Raw genomic sequence first — 18,891 nt, forward strand, 5'->3', positions numbered from 1 at the left:
CTCAACCAACTACACTATTATTAAATTAAAGAATTGGAGTGTTCAGTTAAATGATGGTCTTCTTTTGGCAGTCAATGAACCTTCCTCCTCTCCCCTCCTAAATTCTGCTTGCTGTATGAAAACTAACACTGTGCACTATAGTTGTCTTCCCCAGAAAGAGAATATTTCTGATATCTCTCAAAGATAATGTAGCAACAACTAAAGTATGTGTGAAATAAATCTGTTGAATACTATAAGAATTAATTAGGGTTTGAGAATTTTGATCATTACTGATTTCATATGTGATGTGTAGTACAAATGCTGTGTGAAACTGTAGTATCAGTCCATAATAACTTCAGACAAGCACAACAAATATGTAGATGTAAGTGAAGCATTCATCCAGTTACACCCACACACTAACCTGCCATCATATATGAAGTAGTAGTGAAAGGATCCTGCTCTTCTGATTGCAACTTTTGCACATGATGATGTATCATCACCTGCATGAACGTTTTCATCAGATTCCCACTGCAGGGGTCGATACCGTTTTCTAATAAATTCTTCTTCTGTTCCCTCAGGATGGTTACAATAAACTGTAACTTTTCGGCCAAACAATGAGGGACCAAGACGGAACTGAAGTTGCCACCCTGAATAACATAATTCCAAGATACTGTAACAATATTATATTGTGAAATATTGGTTGAAATATGTACACAATAGAAATTCTGTACTTATTATCTTCTGTTCTTTTCACTAACCAAGAGTTTAACACTGCCACTCAAGTCTTGGGCCAGAGGCTGGCTATCCTGACATTTCATTCATATCTTCAGTCACACAGTGAAGAAGGAGACATATTTAAGATTTTTTGGATTACACTCTTATTTAGCTTCTGTGACAGTGTTTTGGGGCACCCCTGTATGTGCCTAGTGATAATGCTTTGAAGTCTTCAACACAAAACACATATTCCATTTGTGAAATACAACAACTCTGTGGTCATATAATGTAATATTTATACAATTCTCAAATAAAAGTTATAAGTACCTTCAGACTGGAATTTTCAGCCAGTATGATCAAGCTTATTTCTTTGCACTGTCCAGATTGGCTCTGGGGCCAAACCAACTTCCTATACCCCGGGGGTAAAGCAGCTGGGGCGTCAAGCTGACCACCCACCTCCAATTAGTGCCAAGGTCAAGAAAAAGTGGATGTATACATTCAATCCTCCAAGCATCTTCATGGCACAGAGCTTTATTAGTTAAGCACTGGGACATCCTTTACCTTTTTACCATTTTACCTTTAGACTTTAACCCCATTTATAAAGGTTCTGTGACACAAAGATCTGTTCCATACAAATTCACTGTTCTATACATGTATAGACAAAATTCCTTATATTGCATAAAATCTGTGTTCTGGAACTTGTGCGTGCATATAAAATATTTTCAGCCCTTCATTTTGTATTGTGGGCATCTCCCACTTATACTGTATGTGCTAATAAAATGATGTGATCAAGTTCTGAAACATCACCATTAATCGAAAAATGTAAACTGGGCCACATCCATGATACAGGTATTCACAAGAGGAAGACTTAGAAAAGGCCATGCCATAGCCAAAGCAGTTAGTCGCTGGCTTCCCACCGTGGCAGCCCAGGTTCGATCCCGGGTCTGGTCAAGTGGGATTTGTGGTGGACAAAGTAGCACTGGGGCAGGTTTTCTCTGAGTACTTCGGTTCCCCTGCCACTCTTCATTCCACCAAATTCTCCATCATCATAATCACCCAGGGCAGGCTACAATAGGCCAATAAGTTGGCGCCATGCTGAGTGGAACCAGTTGGACTCCACCACCCAGTAAGTGAATTAAAAAAAAGACTTAGAAAACAAACACAAATGAAGGAAGTGCCTTCATGAAATATCGCCAATTTCAGAAAGAGACATGGCAGAAGTGGAGAAAAAAATACATAACCTTACAACTCAGTAAAACAAAGTAAAAGTAAGCAGTCATCAAATCAAACTGAAGAAACAAATACAGGTTACAGTAGCCATATTCAAAAACAAACTCCTGATGAATGATTCCTGAATCAGTCTACTGCTGTATACTGCTGCACTGAAGCCACTTATAAACTTCTAAGCAGTCTGCCTGCAAGTGAGTACCAAACATCACAGTCATGCATTTTCAGTTCCTGATTGATCTCCAAAAGGTCTTGGGTTCAAATCCTGTCCCATATACCACCTACAATGACTGAAGTGTTTCATAGTTTTCCTCATTTCCTCTAGGCACACACCAGGCTAGTACTTTAAATTAGGACCTAACCACTTCCATATCCTACCCAATTCAATATTCACTGTCATCTTACCATTCAACACTATATAATGTTGGCAACTGACAGCATCATTAAGTAAACCAAAAATAAATCAACTGTTATTCAATCCCTGCTCCAAGCTTGAACCAAACAATTATATATACAGACAAGTCCCAGGTCATCTGCATGAAACAGCGAAAGGACAATGCAATGTCACCTTTCCTTAGTGACAATTTTATAAAATTAATACAGCTGTTTTTGTAACTTGATTTGATTTTTACTGGAAGTGAAATGGTGTTACAGACTGGGAATTACCTAACTAATCAACTTTGAAACCCTCTGCAGGTACAGGTGTCACATGTTACTAAAAATGGTAAAGGTATGTGAGCTGTTCTACTTAAAAAAGAACAGAATTTCTTCAGTTCATGTTTTGTAGCTTTATGACAGACTCAACCATTTAAAGTAAATTTTAAAATTTGCATTGGTATATGGGAACAACATTTTTGATACCTTTAAAGTTCTCAATTTGTAGTTCATTTAGAACTGACTAGCATTATGTGTATCAAGTCTCAATAACATGGAGTTATGTATTTAAGTAATGTAGCCTACCTTCCTATCAGAGATTTCAAATCCCACAAATCTACAGCCTGCCATGCTGGACCCATGTGCAGCTGATTTAGATTTAATGCAGCCAAGTCAAATTTTTGTTTCTTCCCATTGTTAAGTATGATACTGATACTCATCACTACCACCACCACCATCATTGTAGCAGCAGTAGTGGTGGTGGTGGTGGTAGTAGTAGTAGTAGTAGTAGTAGTAGTAGTAGTAGTAGTAGTAGTAGTAGTAGTAATTGTTCTTATTGTTATTGTTGTCATCACTATCATCATTGTCATCCTTTGGATAAGAACTACTCCTTAAATAAAAATTTTATATATATACCCTTAAAGTTTCACACTGTCACCATGTAACCTTTAAGAGCCGAGTGACGCCATATGGCGTCATCAAAATAAAGTCAAGGGGACGAATGACGCCATATGTCGTCGCGCAGTCCACGCGTGCGGCCAGCTTTTAAAATCTAATTTTAAGTTATAAATTCTTTTTCTACTTACATGATTTTTGGTCACCAGCTTTGTAAGTTGACTCTCTTCTCACCTGCGTCTTCTAACGGACTGTTGGCTTCTTCATGTGGAAATCTTGGAAACATCCGGAAATCCAGTGTCCGACGTCGCACTTCACGCACTTTCTCCGGACGGTTCTTCGTTTCCCACGCGAAAAGCACACACGACACCTCAATTTCGAAGTACAGGAAGTCGGCCAGTGATGTGATTTGGCCCATATAATCGAGATATCTCCGATAAAATGGCAGGGGTTCGACCCCTGGGTCGTTGATGGCGAGATGGACCCCTTCCAGCATGTTCCGCACAAGAGCGAGACGAAATTCTCTTTGTGACAACAGAATGTAACTGTTCAGATCCAGGAGATGGAAAAATAGTTTATTTGTCCATTTCCAGGTTCGACGACAGATGCTATAACTGTTTGCCACAGTTTGCCCACAGCTCCACCTGAATAATTATTCACACTTCTCTTGCCATGCTGGTGTGGTGGTCCCCAGGTTGCCGACCAAGATGATGGTTCTTCGTCGAAATCAACCGCCAGTGATGTGGTTTGAGCTCCTCTAATCGAGGTATCTCCAATGAAACGGCAGGGGTTCGACCCCTGGGCCGCTGAGGGCGAAGTGGACTCCTTCCAGCATGTTCTGCACGAGAGCGAGACGAAATTCTCTGTGTGACAACAGGATGTAACTGTTCAGATCCAGGAGATGGAAAAATAGTTTATTTGTCCATTTCCAGGTTCGACGACAGATGCTATAACTGTTTGCCACAGTTTGCCCACAGCTCCACCTGAATAATTATTCACACTCCTCTTGCCACGCTGGTGTGGTGGTCCCCAGGTTGCCGACGAAGATGATGGTTCTTCATCGACTTCAATTTCTGATTCACTTTCTTCCTCGCAACTCTCAGAGTCATCGGTACAAGCAGTCTGAATCGGTGTCATTTAAAAGTTGATTCTCAATTTCAGCGTCTTCCACATACGAGGCCATGGTGGACAGCTAAACACAACGCTAGCCTTGAACGTTCTGACACTGCTCGGCTATATTTCAAAACAGACTACTTCTTGTTTGGCTATACGAGATAAAACAGTCGGTGTTTCTGCGAACGAATAGACATCGCCCACACTCATTGATACCATAAGTTTCCTACGAACTGGAGCATGATGAACGAAGCATAAACATCTGACTTTGTAGCAACACAAGCCATAGTTAGAGCATGATGTCACCAGCAGGCATTCAGACTGCAGAAATGTTTTGTGCAGGAACTGTATGCATTTTTGTGCACAGACGTTCGAAATTGAGGGGAAAAATTTTTGTTGGCATCAGTGTAAAAATTTTTAGAGATTTTAAAATCGGTAAATTACAATAACTGATTCTATATTCTTTCTAGATAAAAGCAGCGTTTATTTCGTTCGTTTATCACAAAAATTGTAGAAATCACAGCATTCTGAGTAACATGATTACAATTTTTATTACTCTACAGTGGCGGGCATTTAAATTAACTCTGTCCCGCTACCACTACCGGAATTTAGATGGCCGTCTCTTAAAGGTAACTGTTGGCTAATAAATTAGTCTTTCATACAGAAGTTGTTGGTATGCTTATGATCCATCTCATTACCAACTTTAGAATGCTTACCTTCAATGATTCATTAATTATCACCATATGACCAATATATTAGGGCCTATAGATTTCATTCCACTGTCCTTTCATCTCTATAGAAAAATTACTGGCACCTTAATGAAAGCTGGACATACTTCCAAGATGTTACCATATATCATTTCAGGACCCTATAAAGTGACACTAATGTTGTTCCCACCTCTCAAGTTTTTATGTCTGCCATGTTGTTATTCCTGACTGTAGGAAATTAAAAACTACAGTGTTTGGTGCTTCCACTGGCATGACATCCATATAAAATTAAGTGAAAATTGGTCAATGTATCAAAAGTTCAGGTTTGAAATGGTGGACAGACACACATACATACACAGCATAGTTACAATGTTCCTGAATGTAAACTCTCTGTGCCCCTAATTTGTATAAAACAAAATTCACATGCTTTTTCAGAACACTGTTCCTTCTTATTCCAGCTGCTCCACATTTATTAATTGTCCTGTCATTGATATCATATGGCACTGATATTGACAGAGGCATTAAAAAACCAACTTAAAAACATACAGTTCCATAATAATGTTTCATACAAGATTCCACTATGAGCCTGCATTAAAATTTTAGTACATATTTTGAATAATCCTGTGCTATTTTTAGCATTTAGAGGTGCTAGAAATCAATTTTATTTCTGTGTTTTAATATTTTTCCGTACTTTTATTTAGAAACTATGAAGCATAGAAATATGAATATATCATCTTCAACTAATAATCTGAAAATTCTCAAAATTCCATACACAAATAATTAAGTTATGCAGTGATATTTCTATTACACATGAAAAATGTTCCAACACAAATGCACTTTGTACATCAAATTGTCAAACCTCAAAATGATAAAAAACAGCGGAACTTCCATTTAAGGTTTCTTTAGTGAGTGCCAGATTTGAACGTAAAACTGATGAAAATCTTAAATTGAGGAAATTTTATACTGATTATTCACTCTGGATCAACGAAACTGGAGATCAAATGACAGGAAACCTCAAACTAAGGAACATTAAACAGTGGTTCCACTGAACATGTAAGAGTGGCATGAACTTAAATTATTTCCAGATATTAGCTTAGAAATTGTAAATAGTGGGCTTCTATTCAAACACTTATGGTACATGCAGCAACACAAGGCAAAGATCCATTGATTTAATTCTACCAACAGACATTAACTCAAGACTCCTACCAACCTTTCTGTAGGCGATATAATGTAGAATCTTGATGTTCTCCATCATTAAGGGTCAAAACACGAATTTGGTCTGGTACCATTCCTGGTGAATTTCCAACAAATCCCAGTACAGGCCCAACAGAAGTTGTACTTTGTTTTCGTGAAACCATCTTGCTGAATAGCTGTAAAAGGTTTTGAACCCTGTAGTAGATGTACAATTACAACATTCCATGAAATTTCTTAACTAGAATTACCAGATCTTTGTATCAATACATGAGCAGTCCCTCAAAATTTACAAACTCCTTCTGTATCATCTCACTTGCTTGTTATTTGGCTAATGAAAACAGGAAATCAAACAGCTAAATGTAGTAGATATGCTCTACTTAACACAGGTCTCTGTAACTGTCTCACAGACTTGATTTTTATAATGCCACTACTACTACCACTACCACAACACCTTCTGGACATATGACCATCATCCAGTACAGGTCACATAAAGAATCACACATAAAGCCACTAGGAAATATGTGTAACAAGTATTTTGTAAAAGTCATTTCCCAGTCCATATCCATGTAAGATCCTCTTGTAATTTTATAAACTTACAACATTCAGACATTAAAAATAATTTTTACCAGACATAAGTATGTTTAATGTCAGATATTGCAGTAAATAAATTTCAAAACATATATATACCAGTGGGGTCCTGTAGATGTCACTTTCTTATGAATTGTCTTATAGGTGTTGATGAAAAAAGTCATGTGTTAGTGAACAGACACAGTGTTTGGATTGCTGATTCGATTTATTAAACACTTATACTAGAAAAGATTATAACACTGTCACTAACATACATACTCAAAAATCACCACAGCACACACTAAGTCTTCTCAGTTTGTTATGTCTTCACTAATCATTGCTAGGTAGTGGCTTCTAACAGTGGAGATACCTCTACATCTGTGTTCACAGATAACCACCGATTATGAGTACTACTCACAACCAACCAACATTCGGTTTCAGTCCTTGTCATATAGCCTTGGCACAGACCACATAAAAAACTCACTTCCAACAGTTCCTATATTGTTGCATGTTATGTCTTCAGTGAAAAGAGAAGCAAGTCAAGATCTTTATTTTTGGTTCATTCTAACAATGTTCTATATTTTATTGTTCTGGCTGGCCTTTGCATTTATCAAGAATTGGAGTTTGTTATGCAGTGTCATTTTCTTTTATTCAGTATATTTTTAGTCACTAAAATTATTTCAGTATATTTTGTTGAAGTTTTTAGAACAATTTTCTGGTGCTTTTCTTCTCACTCTTAATGGTGTATGCAGGATACACAAAACCATATAACATTTCTTTTTAACGTTACTCTTTATTATATTTGTTTACAAGATTAAGCTACATAGTATTTACTAACAATTCAGTATGAAAGGTTTCAAGATAGGCAAATATAGAATACAGATTAAGAATTACTTTTACCAAAAACTTGTTACACTTACAGTTTTCGTGGATTTTGATATAATCCATTTTTAAATCCAGATTAAGTAATTAGCCTTAAACAGTAGCACATAGTGAAATTACATGTTGTCTGTTGCTCTTAAAGTACCACATTGTGGTATCCATAGAAAACTTACATTAACTAGCCCAGCCGAATCAGAGTACAGCAATTTAAATGACATGGTTAATGCTATAAAAGCAACATAGCTGATACACAAATAACAAAAGTAGAATAACTGTGTTCTATAACATTCTGCTAAAAATTCTTACCAAGGATTCTGAAAAATAAACACATACCTTTGTTTTGAAATAAAAACAATCTGCATATGTCTACAACTTGCACTTCAACATATATGAACTCTACAAGGTAGGAAACTGGCAGTCATACAACTGAAGTTTATAAACTTGGCTGTTACTGGAACACTCAGCACTCAGGTTATCTGACACTCCTTAGACAGACACATGGTTCAGTAAGTTTATACAAATAAAGGAGTTAGCAAAGACAAGAAAAAAAAAAGACTGGCAAGTGTAACATTAAATCTTGTTTCAGTATCAAATAACATTGTAGACCATGCATCTAAAAGTGTATCACATCAGCTTTAATTAAACAGTCTGAATAAAAGTTATCATTTGCAAACGATCTGTATAGTTGAGAGATTAACACAACTTTGTATTCAAGGGACCTTGCTCTTATTCTCACCCATCTAGTCAGCCAACTTAATTGGCTTTTCCTTGTCCACCTCAGTCACTTCAAGCAAATGATAAAAAAAATTATCACCTCATTTCCCATCATTTATCATTCATCATTCATCTTCAGATACATCCTCTTATTGTGCCATCAAGTAAACTAAGAAACAAACATTACAATCAAGTAATCTTTAATTTAGGATGCAGAGGGCCATAAGAGTTATGAAGACAGACAGATGACATGTGACTTGTAAAGCTTCTACACAGGTGCATATAAGAGACAAAATCTCTGAATATCACTATAGGGAATAGCATTACTATTTTCTAGTCAGGAGATTCATGTATGAAAAACTTAGCTCAGAGGCCAGCATGCCCCTCACTGCAAATATTTAGATTCATTTTCAGAAGGTACAAATTACAGATAATAGGTTTTCTGTTGCTACAGTGATGAACTTAAACTGAGGGTGTTTGAGAACAGGATGCTGAGGAGAATATTTGACACAAAGGGGATGAAATAATAGGAAGCTGGTGAAAAACACATGAGAAGCTTCAAGCTTGTATTCTTCACCTTATATAAATACAATGATCAATTCAAGGAGGATGAGATGAGATGGACAAAAACTCCATAAAATGCTGAGAATTTCTTGAGTGGCTAAGCAACTGTTGCCTTCTCAAGAAGGACCTGGCTCCATAGAGTTGGTTGGTTGGTTGGTTAGTTAGTTAGTTAGTTCAGTGATGCACTTCTAGGCTTATTAACACCAGGACATCTGACAGTTAAAAGATATTCAAATGACCAAAGTTAATTTTTGTGTCAAATGAATTATCTTCATGAGATCGGCGGTTCTTTCAGCATTAACTATGAGAAATACTATCATCTGGAGCGTGATACCATGTAGGTTCATAGAAGTTTACCGAAATTTTTTAATTTTGAAGATCTAGGCAGTACATTCCTCCAAATTATCTCATAACTTCTACCAGACTACATGGTGTCCCATCACAGAAGATAATATTCTTCCTAACTGGCTGTTTGCAATGGGTTTTCAACTCTAAATTCTTCTCTTATCATAAACTTCAAACTAAACTAAAGACAAAAAATAGATATACACATAATTTCAACCCTAAAAATTGAATTTAAATAATAAAAATTTGAAGGAAAACTGTTAGTCTGGTAACATTGGCATTTCCCATTTAGATCAAAGGTCAGGTTCAAGACCTAGCTGGATCTACATTATTTTCATCATGAATTTCCATATTACCAGACAGATACATGCTTAGATTTTTTAATTACACATTAGTGACTAAAGTATGTTGAATACCTTGGCCACAGGTACTGAAAACCTATGATTTAAGACAGTATGATCCAGGTTATGTTACCAGAAACTTTACTAAACTAATAAACACAACAGCCACTACCTTACTTAAGCTTTTCAAATTAAATTTGAATGATCAAAATAGGGCAAGGAATTGCTGATCTAGTTGTACGGAACTAATCATTTACACAAAAGGTCTCAAGTTCATTTTTTTGGTGAGGTTTGTTTTTTGTCATGTTGAAGTTTTGTGTAAAATTAAAGAAAACAGCTACTGAAACATCTGAAATGTTGAGAAGTGAATATGGTGAAGAATGCTTATTGAAAAAAAATGTGTTTGAATGGCATCAAAGGTTCAAAGCTAAGAAAGTAAGAATGCAAAAATCGCTGGTGAAAACAAAGTTATCGGCAATTTTTTTATGTCAAAGGTATCATTCATCATGAATTTGTGCCGAGAAAACAGCCTGTAAACAGTACATTTTATAAAGAAATGATTAAGAGATTGATCACTTGAGTTCATAGCATTAGGCCTGAGTTTCAGGAAAGTGGGTCCTGGCATCTTTTGCACGACAATGTACTGGTGCATTATTTGGGCATTGTCTCTGAGTTTTTGGTGAAACGCGGGATCCTCTTGTTATCCCATCCATCCTACTCCCCTGACTTGGCATCAGCTGACTTTCTTTACTTCCTAAATTATAAATCGGGATGAAAAGGAACATGATTCGAGATGGTTTCATCTATCTAACAGACCGGGGTGAAAGAACTGAAGGCAATACAAGAAGAAGCATTTTCTCTGGCATTCAATTCATTGTATGAGTGATGTAAACATTGTGTGGAAGTGGGCAGGGACTGTATTCAGTAATAGTATTAGCAAATAATTTTTATCTTTCTTGTGTGGTTTTTAAGGCTTCAGTTCAGGAACTTAATTATCACATTGTGTATATTTCGGGCAGTGGATGAGCATCGCTTCCACTTTGTTTGGGAATGTGGATTCAATTCTTGATCCAGAAGTTAACTATCCTGTCATAAGTTTCTTTTTTTGTGATTAGCCTTAGTGCTTCCAGACATATGCTAGGATAGCACATTACAATAAGCCCAAACCACCTTTGCACATAATTTTCCATTCAGTCATCTTATCTTTTCATGCTATATAACCTATTCAGTTGAGAAAGCATCCTTATCTAAGATACAGTTACAAAATACCATCCAGGATAGGGGGTCCTTCTACTTATGTCACTCATACATTAAAGGGCACTTTGTTAGTCTGTGTGATAGGTAAGTTATGCTATGCAGTTACACAAAGTATCTTGTTATACTTACATGCTTCATGACCACATTGCAACCCAATGCTTTCAACAAGTTCTCACTTATGGCGAAAACATTTTCTTGCAGTCTTTTAAAAATGCTAGCCACAAACAGAAGAATCTTGGAAATGGAAATTGCAGCAGGAAGAGCCATACTTCTAGAACTTATATATCAATTTCTTTGAGGTTTTTGTTACAAAATTCTACTTTCATCATTAAAGATGCTTGATTTTAAATCCTTGAGAAACTTGCATCTTTGAGCATGTGCAATAGGAGTGACAATTTAATGGCTTGTCACACAAACAAGTCATTACAGTCTTAAAGCTCAACAACAGCGCAACTACTCTATCACATCCAGATTATGATAACCTTAGGTCATCTGCATCTATATTTACATAACCAATTACATCTTTACAATTCTTTCTGAACACTGACTCTCTGCTAACTTAAAAGAAATAAAAAGAGCATTAGAAATTGACCAATTATCATAAGCCATTTCCAAGGCCTGAGTATTGATTGGTGAGTAGAAACAGTGATGGGGAAGAAACTACCATACTTAACGGGCAATCGTATACTATAATTCCTGTATTGAGGAACAGAAGATGGCAGCTTACCCAGACCATAAATCAAACCTAACAGAAGAATAAGAAAAAACAAAAGGTTACTCGTTACAAACTAACTTTAAAGAATGATATGCTTATATGAGTTGTTGCAGCATACTATGCTCCTCTTAAGACTTACTTTGTCCTAAGAAATGCTAATATTATTTTTTAATTTTACATAATTCAATGTATTGTTTTTTTTAGTCTCTAGAATATACACATTATTTGTGAAAACTTTTACATAAATTTGTGTCTCTCATATTGTGCACCCACATGATATCACCTCTAACCAGACATTCTGCCTACTTTGCGGTTTACTGTTCTCAATATAAATGAAACAAATCTAACCTCTCCACAAATTAGAATCTACTGGAGAAAAGATTTCTAAATTTGGGCAAAAATATTGGTCATTTAATTTCCTTAATAAAAGTACTGATATGAATAACATATGTTTGCCAAAATATCATGGTAGTCACACAGACATCAGCAACTAGTCACTGTGGGGTCATGTTATAGCTCAGGCAGCTATTTGCCAGCTACCCACCACTTCAACCTGGGTTATTAGATCTCAGGTCAGTTTGTATAAGTGGCATTGCGGTGGGTTTTCTTTGAGCACTTCAGTTTCTCCTTCTGATTCTCATTCCACCAACTGCTCCACATTCATTAATCATCCCATCATTGATGCTATAAACTCAATTCTGACAGCATTGTTAACTAACAAACTTAAAGAAGATGTCACCATTTTGTAAAATTATAGTTATTTTTGGTATGCTTGGCCTCAAAAGCATCTCATCATGCTTTATCACTCTCTATGTTATATGTACTGCTATCTAATGATGTTAATGTCATTCATGTTTTTATATATCTTGTCCCATTAGACAGAAATTGCCTTGAATACTCTCATAACAAATGTTGAAGAGTAAGAAAATGAAAAATCTAAGTCAATTGCTCCTCCTTTCTTTTGTGAAGTAACTTACTCAGCATCACCAATAGGAGAATATTAGAAATAAGTTACTGGCATTGTAATAACTCAACGCTACACTTCCCTTTCAAATATTCATCTCAAGATATGAAAATTTTATTTCATTTGTTAGAAGAGACTGAAATGAATATGATACCATAAGATTATCCTGAGGGTGGATTATCATGGGGACTGTAAATCTTGGAGAAACAAAACAAACACAGAAACGTTTTCTCCATTCTTCATATACTGGAATCATAGGTCGCATGTACAACTGCACACAGCTTGAAAACAACATTCTTAATCCATGATATGTATAGAGTGGCCGTCTTGTAGTGCACTCAATTTCACCTGTCACTTCACATGTTTCGGCAACATAGTGCCATCATCAGGTGTCCCAATTACGTCAATCTATTGCGTTGCTTGCCCTCATATGTTTTCACAACACCATTTAAAAAGTATTTAAAAAGTCCGTATTTGTCAACTATGATAAATTTACACTCACTAAAACTTGTTAAGATAATTCATCTTATTTGTCTTAATTAAAACTTGCATGTGGTTCATTCATTACGGGGTCGTTTTTCTTATTTTCTGTGTAAACCGCATCTTGTGATGTGTGTTCCCTTCTTAGCTACAACACTCACAGCTAAGAAGGGAACACACATCACAAGATAAGGTTTACACAGAANATGTTGTGAAGTGACAGGTGAAATTGAGTGCACTACAAGACAGCCACTGTATACATATCATGGATGAAAATCAGTGCAACAGGATGCTAAAATATAACATTATGAACATTCTTAAGTATATCAATTTGCGTTAAGTAGATGATTTCAATTCAGAATGACAATTCTAACAGTGCAAAGCAGTATGGTAAAATGTAAATGCTTGAGATATTTTAGTTCTTTATTTTCAATGAAACATGCTCCTGACCAAAAATTATTGATCCTAACAAATACACATATACTGGCAATATAGTAAACAAATGACTAAACAAAGAAGAAAAAATTCACCATGTAAAATTACTGTACAAGAGCTACATTAAAAATGCATTCATGTAAAATGGGCACATTATTTTGGAAGTGAAAATCATGCACAGTACAGTGAAACTTCTGAAAAAACCATATCTGTGTAGCATGAATTGCGTTCTAGGCCATTTTAATGTAATGCAACCTCCTACTTGGGAACCAAGCCTATCCCTGACCAATGGTTATGCCTGTTCTTTACCAAGGTCCTCTAAAAGATCATGTCACAGCAGAAATTCCCATCTCAAGTCTTTGGGCTCACCAGCGCAGACTACATACCTAACTTAACACCTTCATTTAACAAGCTGCAGGATAAACATGGGAACATAGTTGTAAAAAACAAATTTAAAACTCTAACTCAATTACATTATATTCATTTTCAAAGCCAACAGACCAGCAGTCTAATGTGAATAGTACATATGTACATATCTATGTATGTTTTATTTAATTATTAACACTTGACAAATATTACCTATTACACTGGCTATTCATCTCAGATAATTTTAAGGGCAATATATTTGTGCAATATAATTAAGTCATACATATGCATGGTGTTTACTGTATAATACTACCCACACATTCACTCCATATTTAAAGACCATACCTATAAAAGACCATTTATGGACAGAATGCTCAGCTGTCTTCTTGGAGAAATTTCACTGTACTCTTAACTTACAGAAGCTGTGAGGTTCTCTCAGGAATGATTGTTCAGACTGTGACAAGACTACATGATGTCACAACCCAGAAGAACAGTCTGAGTACATTTAATTTGTTTCCCATTCTGCTTATGAGGATCCATGGATGTGTCAATATCCAGCCATACAATATGAAAGACAAAATGTACTAATGTCCTTCTAAATTATACAAGAAAGAAGTATCTGACAGTCTTATAGACTGATGACAAAACATAAAACTCATGACTTTTTACCAACCAAGTTTACAGTCTTCTGGGCTGTGACACCAAACATTCTGGTACAAGTTTACTGAAATTTCAGACAAATGTGATACTCAACTTTACAGGTTGGAGACAGCACATTCCTCTGAAAATCCACTAAACTTCTACAAACTACATGATGTCAAAACCCAGAAGACTGTAATCTTCATAGCCCCTGCAATAAGAATCCAGGATCTCTGTTAATCAAATTAGTTTCAGTAAGTTATGCCATTTATAGCTGTATTTACATTATCACAGTAATTTAGATGAGATCTTAGCATTTTTAATTAGGAAATGTCTTGAAGTTTATTTTTATTATTTAATGTTATATTAGAACAAAATACATTTCCTGCAGTGGTATAACAGAATGATTTATTAGTAGTGTTAAAAAAGATGTGATATTAATGTCTTGAAATATGAAAGGCATTGCTCAAATGTAAAAATAATTCCAATAAAAACACACACAGTGTCTCAATTTCAAATGTATTCTGAAAGTGAAGCATATTTTCTGATAACAACATATATGCTCAATTTAATCACATGCTACTGAGCTGTTTTGAAGCATTTAAATGTGTGTACACATATATTCTGAAAATCTTAAGTCATTACTGAACCATCTTTCTATTAACCTTCTGTACCATTTGTTCAAATATAAAACAGAAATAAGTGAATGCATCATACATTGCAAACCACAACAGTAAATCTGGAATTAAGCCATGTTAATACTGTTCTGAATTATTTGAGATCAAATTCCTGGGTAAGCTAGGACTGCTGAGCCACTAAATGACTGGCTACAAGCTGGGTAACTGGGATTCAATTCCCAGCAGGGGTGGAAATATTTCTCTTCACTATCATATCCAGCTGCCCTGTAACCTATTCAACCTATTCAACTTGATTTAATGTTATATTATCTTTTTATGTTTTGTATGAGATTGTATAAGTTTGACTAGCTCTATATCCTATGGGTGCTAAAGCCCCTGTACAGGATTTGTGGAGTTATTTAATAACAATAAACAATAAACCTATCAATGGAAACTGATATTTCGTCCCCTGGGGAAAGTATATGATGCATAAAGTGACCACAAACTTTCATCGAGTGCCAAGGGTAGGAATGCTTTGAGCTGTATCTCAACACCTCCACATGTCCTCATGCAGTGGTGCTTAGCTAAATAAAGGACCAAGTTTATCTTACTACAATTTAATTTTGAGTTTTATTTCATGCCAATGCTGACATACAGTCCACACCTCCAAATATCCTCATGCAATGGTGCTTAGCTAAATACAGAACCAAGTTTACCTTATCACTTCTTCACCTTGAGTTTTAACGCATGCCAATGCTAACATATTGTAACTGTGAAATAAACGGCGTGCTGTAACTTAGAAGCAAAATAAAAGAAATAATGTATTTTAATAAAATGTTAAATTTGTAAAATAACGGGCTTCTCAATCCTCATAAGCACACTATAAAAGATTAAATAATGAATGAACTTTATTAACATCTAATTTTCAGTTGTTTACCTTCTTTTAGTGCGTAAGTACTTATAATATCATACTCTCAACAATCTCCGTGGACCTAATTGGATCATACCGCGCCCATTATCAATTTTTAAACATTAAAATTGCCCACATTAATATGACATTGTTGTCCTCTACGGCTGAGTTGTCTGCACCCCAAGGTTATTGCTAGAAACATAGGAAATGGACAATTCCATTTGTTCCTCCAGTCAAAAATGCTCAGCAGAAAGAGGACTACTAGGAATTGAACCAGTATGTAATTGAGCTTCGGTTGTGGTGCCGAGGTGGTTGGAACCGTTGGAGCAGAGTGTAGCATTAGGTGAAGGATAAATCTGCGTTATTTGGTAGGAAAATGTTACTGCGTGTGGCTGCTATGTTATAACTGCGATCGCGTATTCGTAATGTAATCGGTAGCGCTACAGCGTACTGTTCAGTAGTTTTGAGTGCTGTAATTGTGACTGTAGAACTTGTACAGAAGGAGCCTTAACCTAACATTGTATTGAACTGAGGAAATGTCGGGAACAGGCGTGATAAAAGCCGTGCCGCCCCAAGATTTGATGCGTGACTTGAGAACGTTTGTTGCTGGTGCAACCCGACGTGTGAAGACAAATCCTCTAGAACTTGCTCGCACTGCGCTTTCTGTTCTTAAGACATTACCAGCAGCTCGTGATGCTGTGCTTGAATATTTCTGCACCTTGTTTAATTCAGCTGTTTCTAAATATGTGACACAGATTGAAGTAAGTTAAAGGGTTACAGAAGAAGACAGAGGTTTGGTTTTCAAACCGTGGGTCGCATGTTCTCAGGAATTATTTAAAATAGAATTGTAACCACTGACAATTTGACAATCTGCAGTATTTTAATACACATGCTTTCGGAATATGTACCTGCAGTCGGCAAATCACTTCATGGCTTTTCTTTTGGGGGGAGGTTTCCTGCAGTCACCGTACATCGTGGGAAAAGTTATAAGGCTATTTAGATTCATGCTGTCACCATACATCATGGTTTTCATGTCAAATTGTGCGTAGTTGTAAAGGATTCCAGTATCAAAAAATCTGAGAATGCATAGGTTATTGTGTACGTAACATGACCATTGCGAGACTCAGTCATCAATACGCAAGATGAAATTATCCTGATGTAATTAGTTTACCTAAAGTACCAAAAGAATCCTGATGCAATAGTCATAATAGCTTGATGCTTTAAGCAAAAATACACATTTTTCGTTTTTGTAAATTATCTTTGCAGTGTTGGCACAAAGGTTTTACATCTAGTTATATAGATGGTTGAATGGGTAGATAGATAAGAGAAGGTTAGCTAGAACATGTGGTGGTAAATACTCGTATTCTGCAGAGTACCACCACAGTTTTCTATACCCATTATAAAGCCTAATTGTACACAACACACATAAGCAGTGGTATTCTGTCCAGCTAAGACCAATTTAATTAAGAAAAAAAGCCAGATCAAGCTTAGTGTTAGGCTCATTGAAGTGAATAAGTTAGATCCTGGCATAAAAAAATAATCGGCATGTAAACTGACTAAGAACAGAATTAGTGCCCACATGCACGCAGTGTAGCATGCTAGTTAGTGATCACGTGGAAACAACGATGCAGTATAATTTTGGTTATTCTGCATGTACTGAATAAACCTTTCACAATGATGTGACACTTTGCAGATGTGCATCTAATTGTTGTATGTCATGCTTGAATTGGAATTTGGCATAGAAATGTTATGAAAAATAAAACTTAGATAGTTAGCGGGATCAAATTGGTTTCATAACATGTCTTCAAAGTGCCAAATTATAATACATCATCAAAGTGCCAAAGTGACTGAAGCTTTTTAGGTGGCAGCCAGAGTGTACCTTACCCTGTTGTTCATAAAATATTCATAATGTTAGTGTGCTTTGTTTTGACTGTACTGCATTTAAAAATATGCACCTATGAGGATGCTGATGCAGAGACTAAATCAAAGCATGCAGTTTATAACAGTAATATAAAGATGCCTGAGAACTGATCTTATTAGACCCATTAATTAACTGAAGCACTTCTTATTTCCCATTCTTTATGCACACAGTTGTACATTTTGGAAATTTTATGTTGGTGATTTATAAATGTGATAAACATGAAAATGAAAAGAGCAGTAATCATAAGGAAAAAGTATACATCCATAATATTTTCTGTTCTTGTCTTGTCCCAGTGGGAATTGCATTATGAAAAAGTTAATTAGTTAATTATCTCATCATCAACATCAGTAATCTGTCAGACGACAGGTCCAGAGTCTCTTCCAAAACAATTCCTCCACTTAATGCAATCTAGAGCTTGCTCCTTCAAGTGACAGTATCCTCTTCTGTCACCAAGGTCATCCAGCATCTTCTTACATCTTCTTCCTCGTCTTCTTGTCACTTCTATCCGCCCCTCTATCTTTCCTTCAATAACTTCTTCTAGAAGGCAGTTTCTGCGTAAAACATGACCAATTCAATTAGCCTTCCATTTTCTTATTTCATGTAGGATATTCCTCTGCTCACTGACTCTAATTAACACTTCTTCATTTCTCACATAATCGGTCCAACTGATCTTCTCCATCCTTCTCCAACACCACATTTCAAAACTTTCCAGATGTTTCTGATCTACTGCCCTAAGTGTCCATGTTTCAGCCCCATACAGAGCTATGCTCCAAATGTAGCATTTCACTAGTTTCTTCCTCAAATTTAAGTCCAATTNTGAATAATTTGGCCTCCTAATTTGAAGTCTCCGAGCCCATCTAGAGCTTCTTTGGTAAGACATTCGCTGTACAAGTTGAACAGAATTGGTGATAAACAGCATCCTTGTCGAAGTCCTTCTTCCAAGCTGCACACTTCTTGTCTCCCCTTTGTCC

At 36.1% G+C, this 18,891-nt stretch overlaps 2 protein-coding genes across 5 annotated transcripts in view; one reads left to right on the forward strand and one right to left on the reverse strand.

Moving 5' to 3' along the window:
- Positions 1 to 16,168, reverse strand: part of LOC111865022 (glycogen debranching enzyme) — a 66,789-nt gene extending 50,621 nt beyond the window's left edge. Inside the window, exons 1-3 of one of the 2 annotated variants that reach the window (XM_023852719.2) lie at positions 16,027 to 16,168; positions 6,220 to 6,379; positions 401 to 626 (exon numbers count right to left, since the gene is read on the reverse strand). In XM_023852719.2, the coding sequence (XP_023708487.1) occupies positions 401 to 626; positions 6,220 to 6,367 (374 nt within the window). In that variant the 5' untranslated portion in view covers positions 6,368 to 6,379; positions 16,027 to 16,168. Of the gene's footprint in view, positions 1 to 400; positions 627 to 6,219; positions 6,380 to 11,002; positions 11,259 to 16,026 lie in introns of those variants that run through there. The other variant, XM_023852718.2, reaches the window with a different exon arrangement.
- The window catches only part of LOC111865023 (integrator complex subunit 5), a 51,481-nt gene continuing 44,163 nt past the window's right edge, over positions 11,574 to 18,891 (forward strand). Inside the window, exon 1 of one of the 3 annotated variants that reach the window (XM_023852723.2) lies at positions 11,574 to 11,646. Coding sequence is in view for 1 of the 3 variants with exons in the window: in XM_023852720.2 (XP_023708488.1) it covers positions 16,536 to 16,760 (225 nt within the window). In the remaining 2 variants the exon portion in view is untranslated. Of the gene's footprint in view, positions 11,647 to 16,294; positions 16,761 to 18,891 lie in introns of those variants that run through there. The other 2 variants (XM_023852720.2, XM_023852721.2) reach the window with 2 other exon arrangements.

Source organism: Cryptotermes secundus, unplaced genomic scaffold (genome assembly GCF_002891405.2).
Source record: "Cryptotermes secundus unplaced genomic scaffold, Csec_1.0 scaffold766, whole genome shotgun sequence".
Taxonomy (NCBI): Eukaryota; Metazoa; Arthropoda; class Insecta; order Blattodea; family Kalotermitidae; genus Cryptotermes; species Cryptotermes secundus.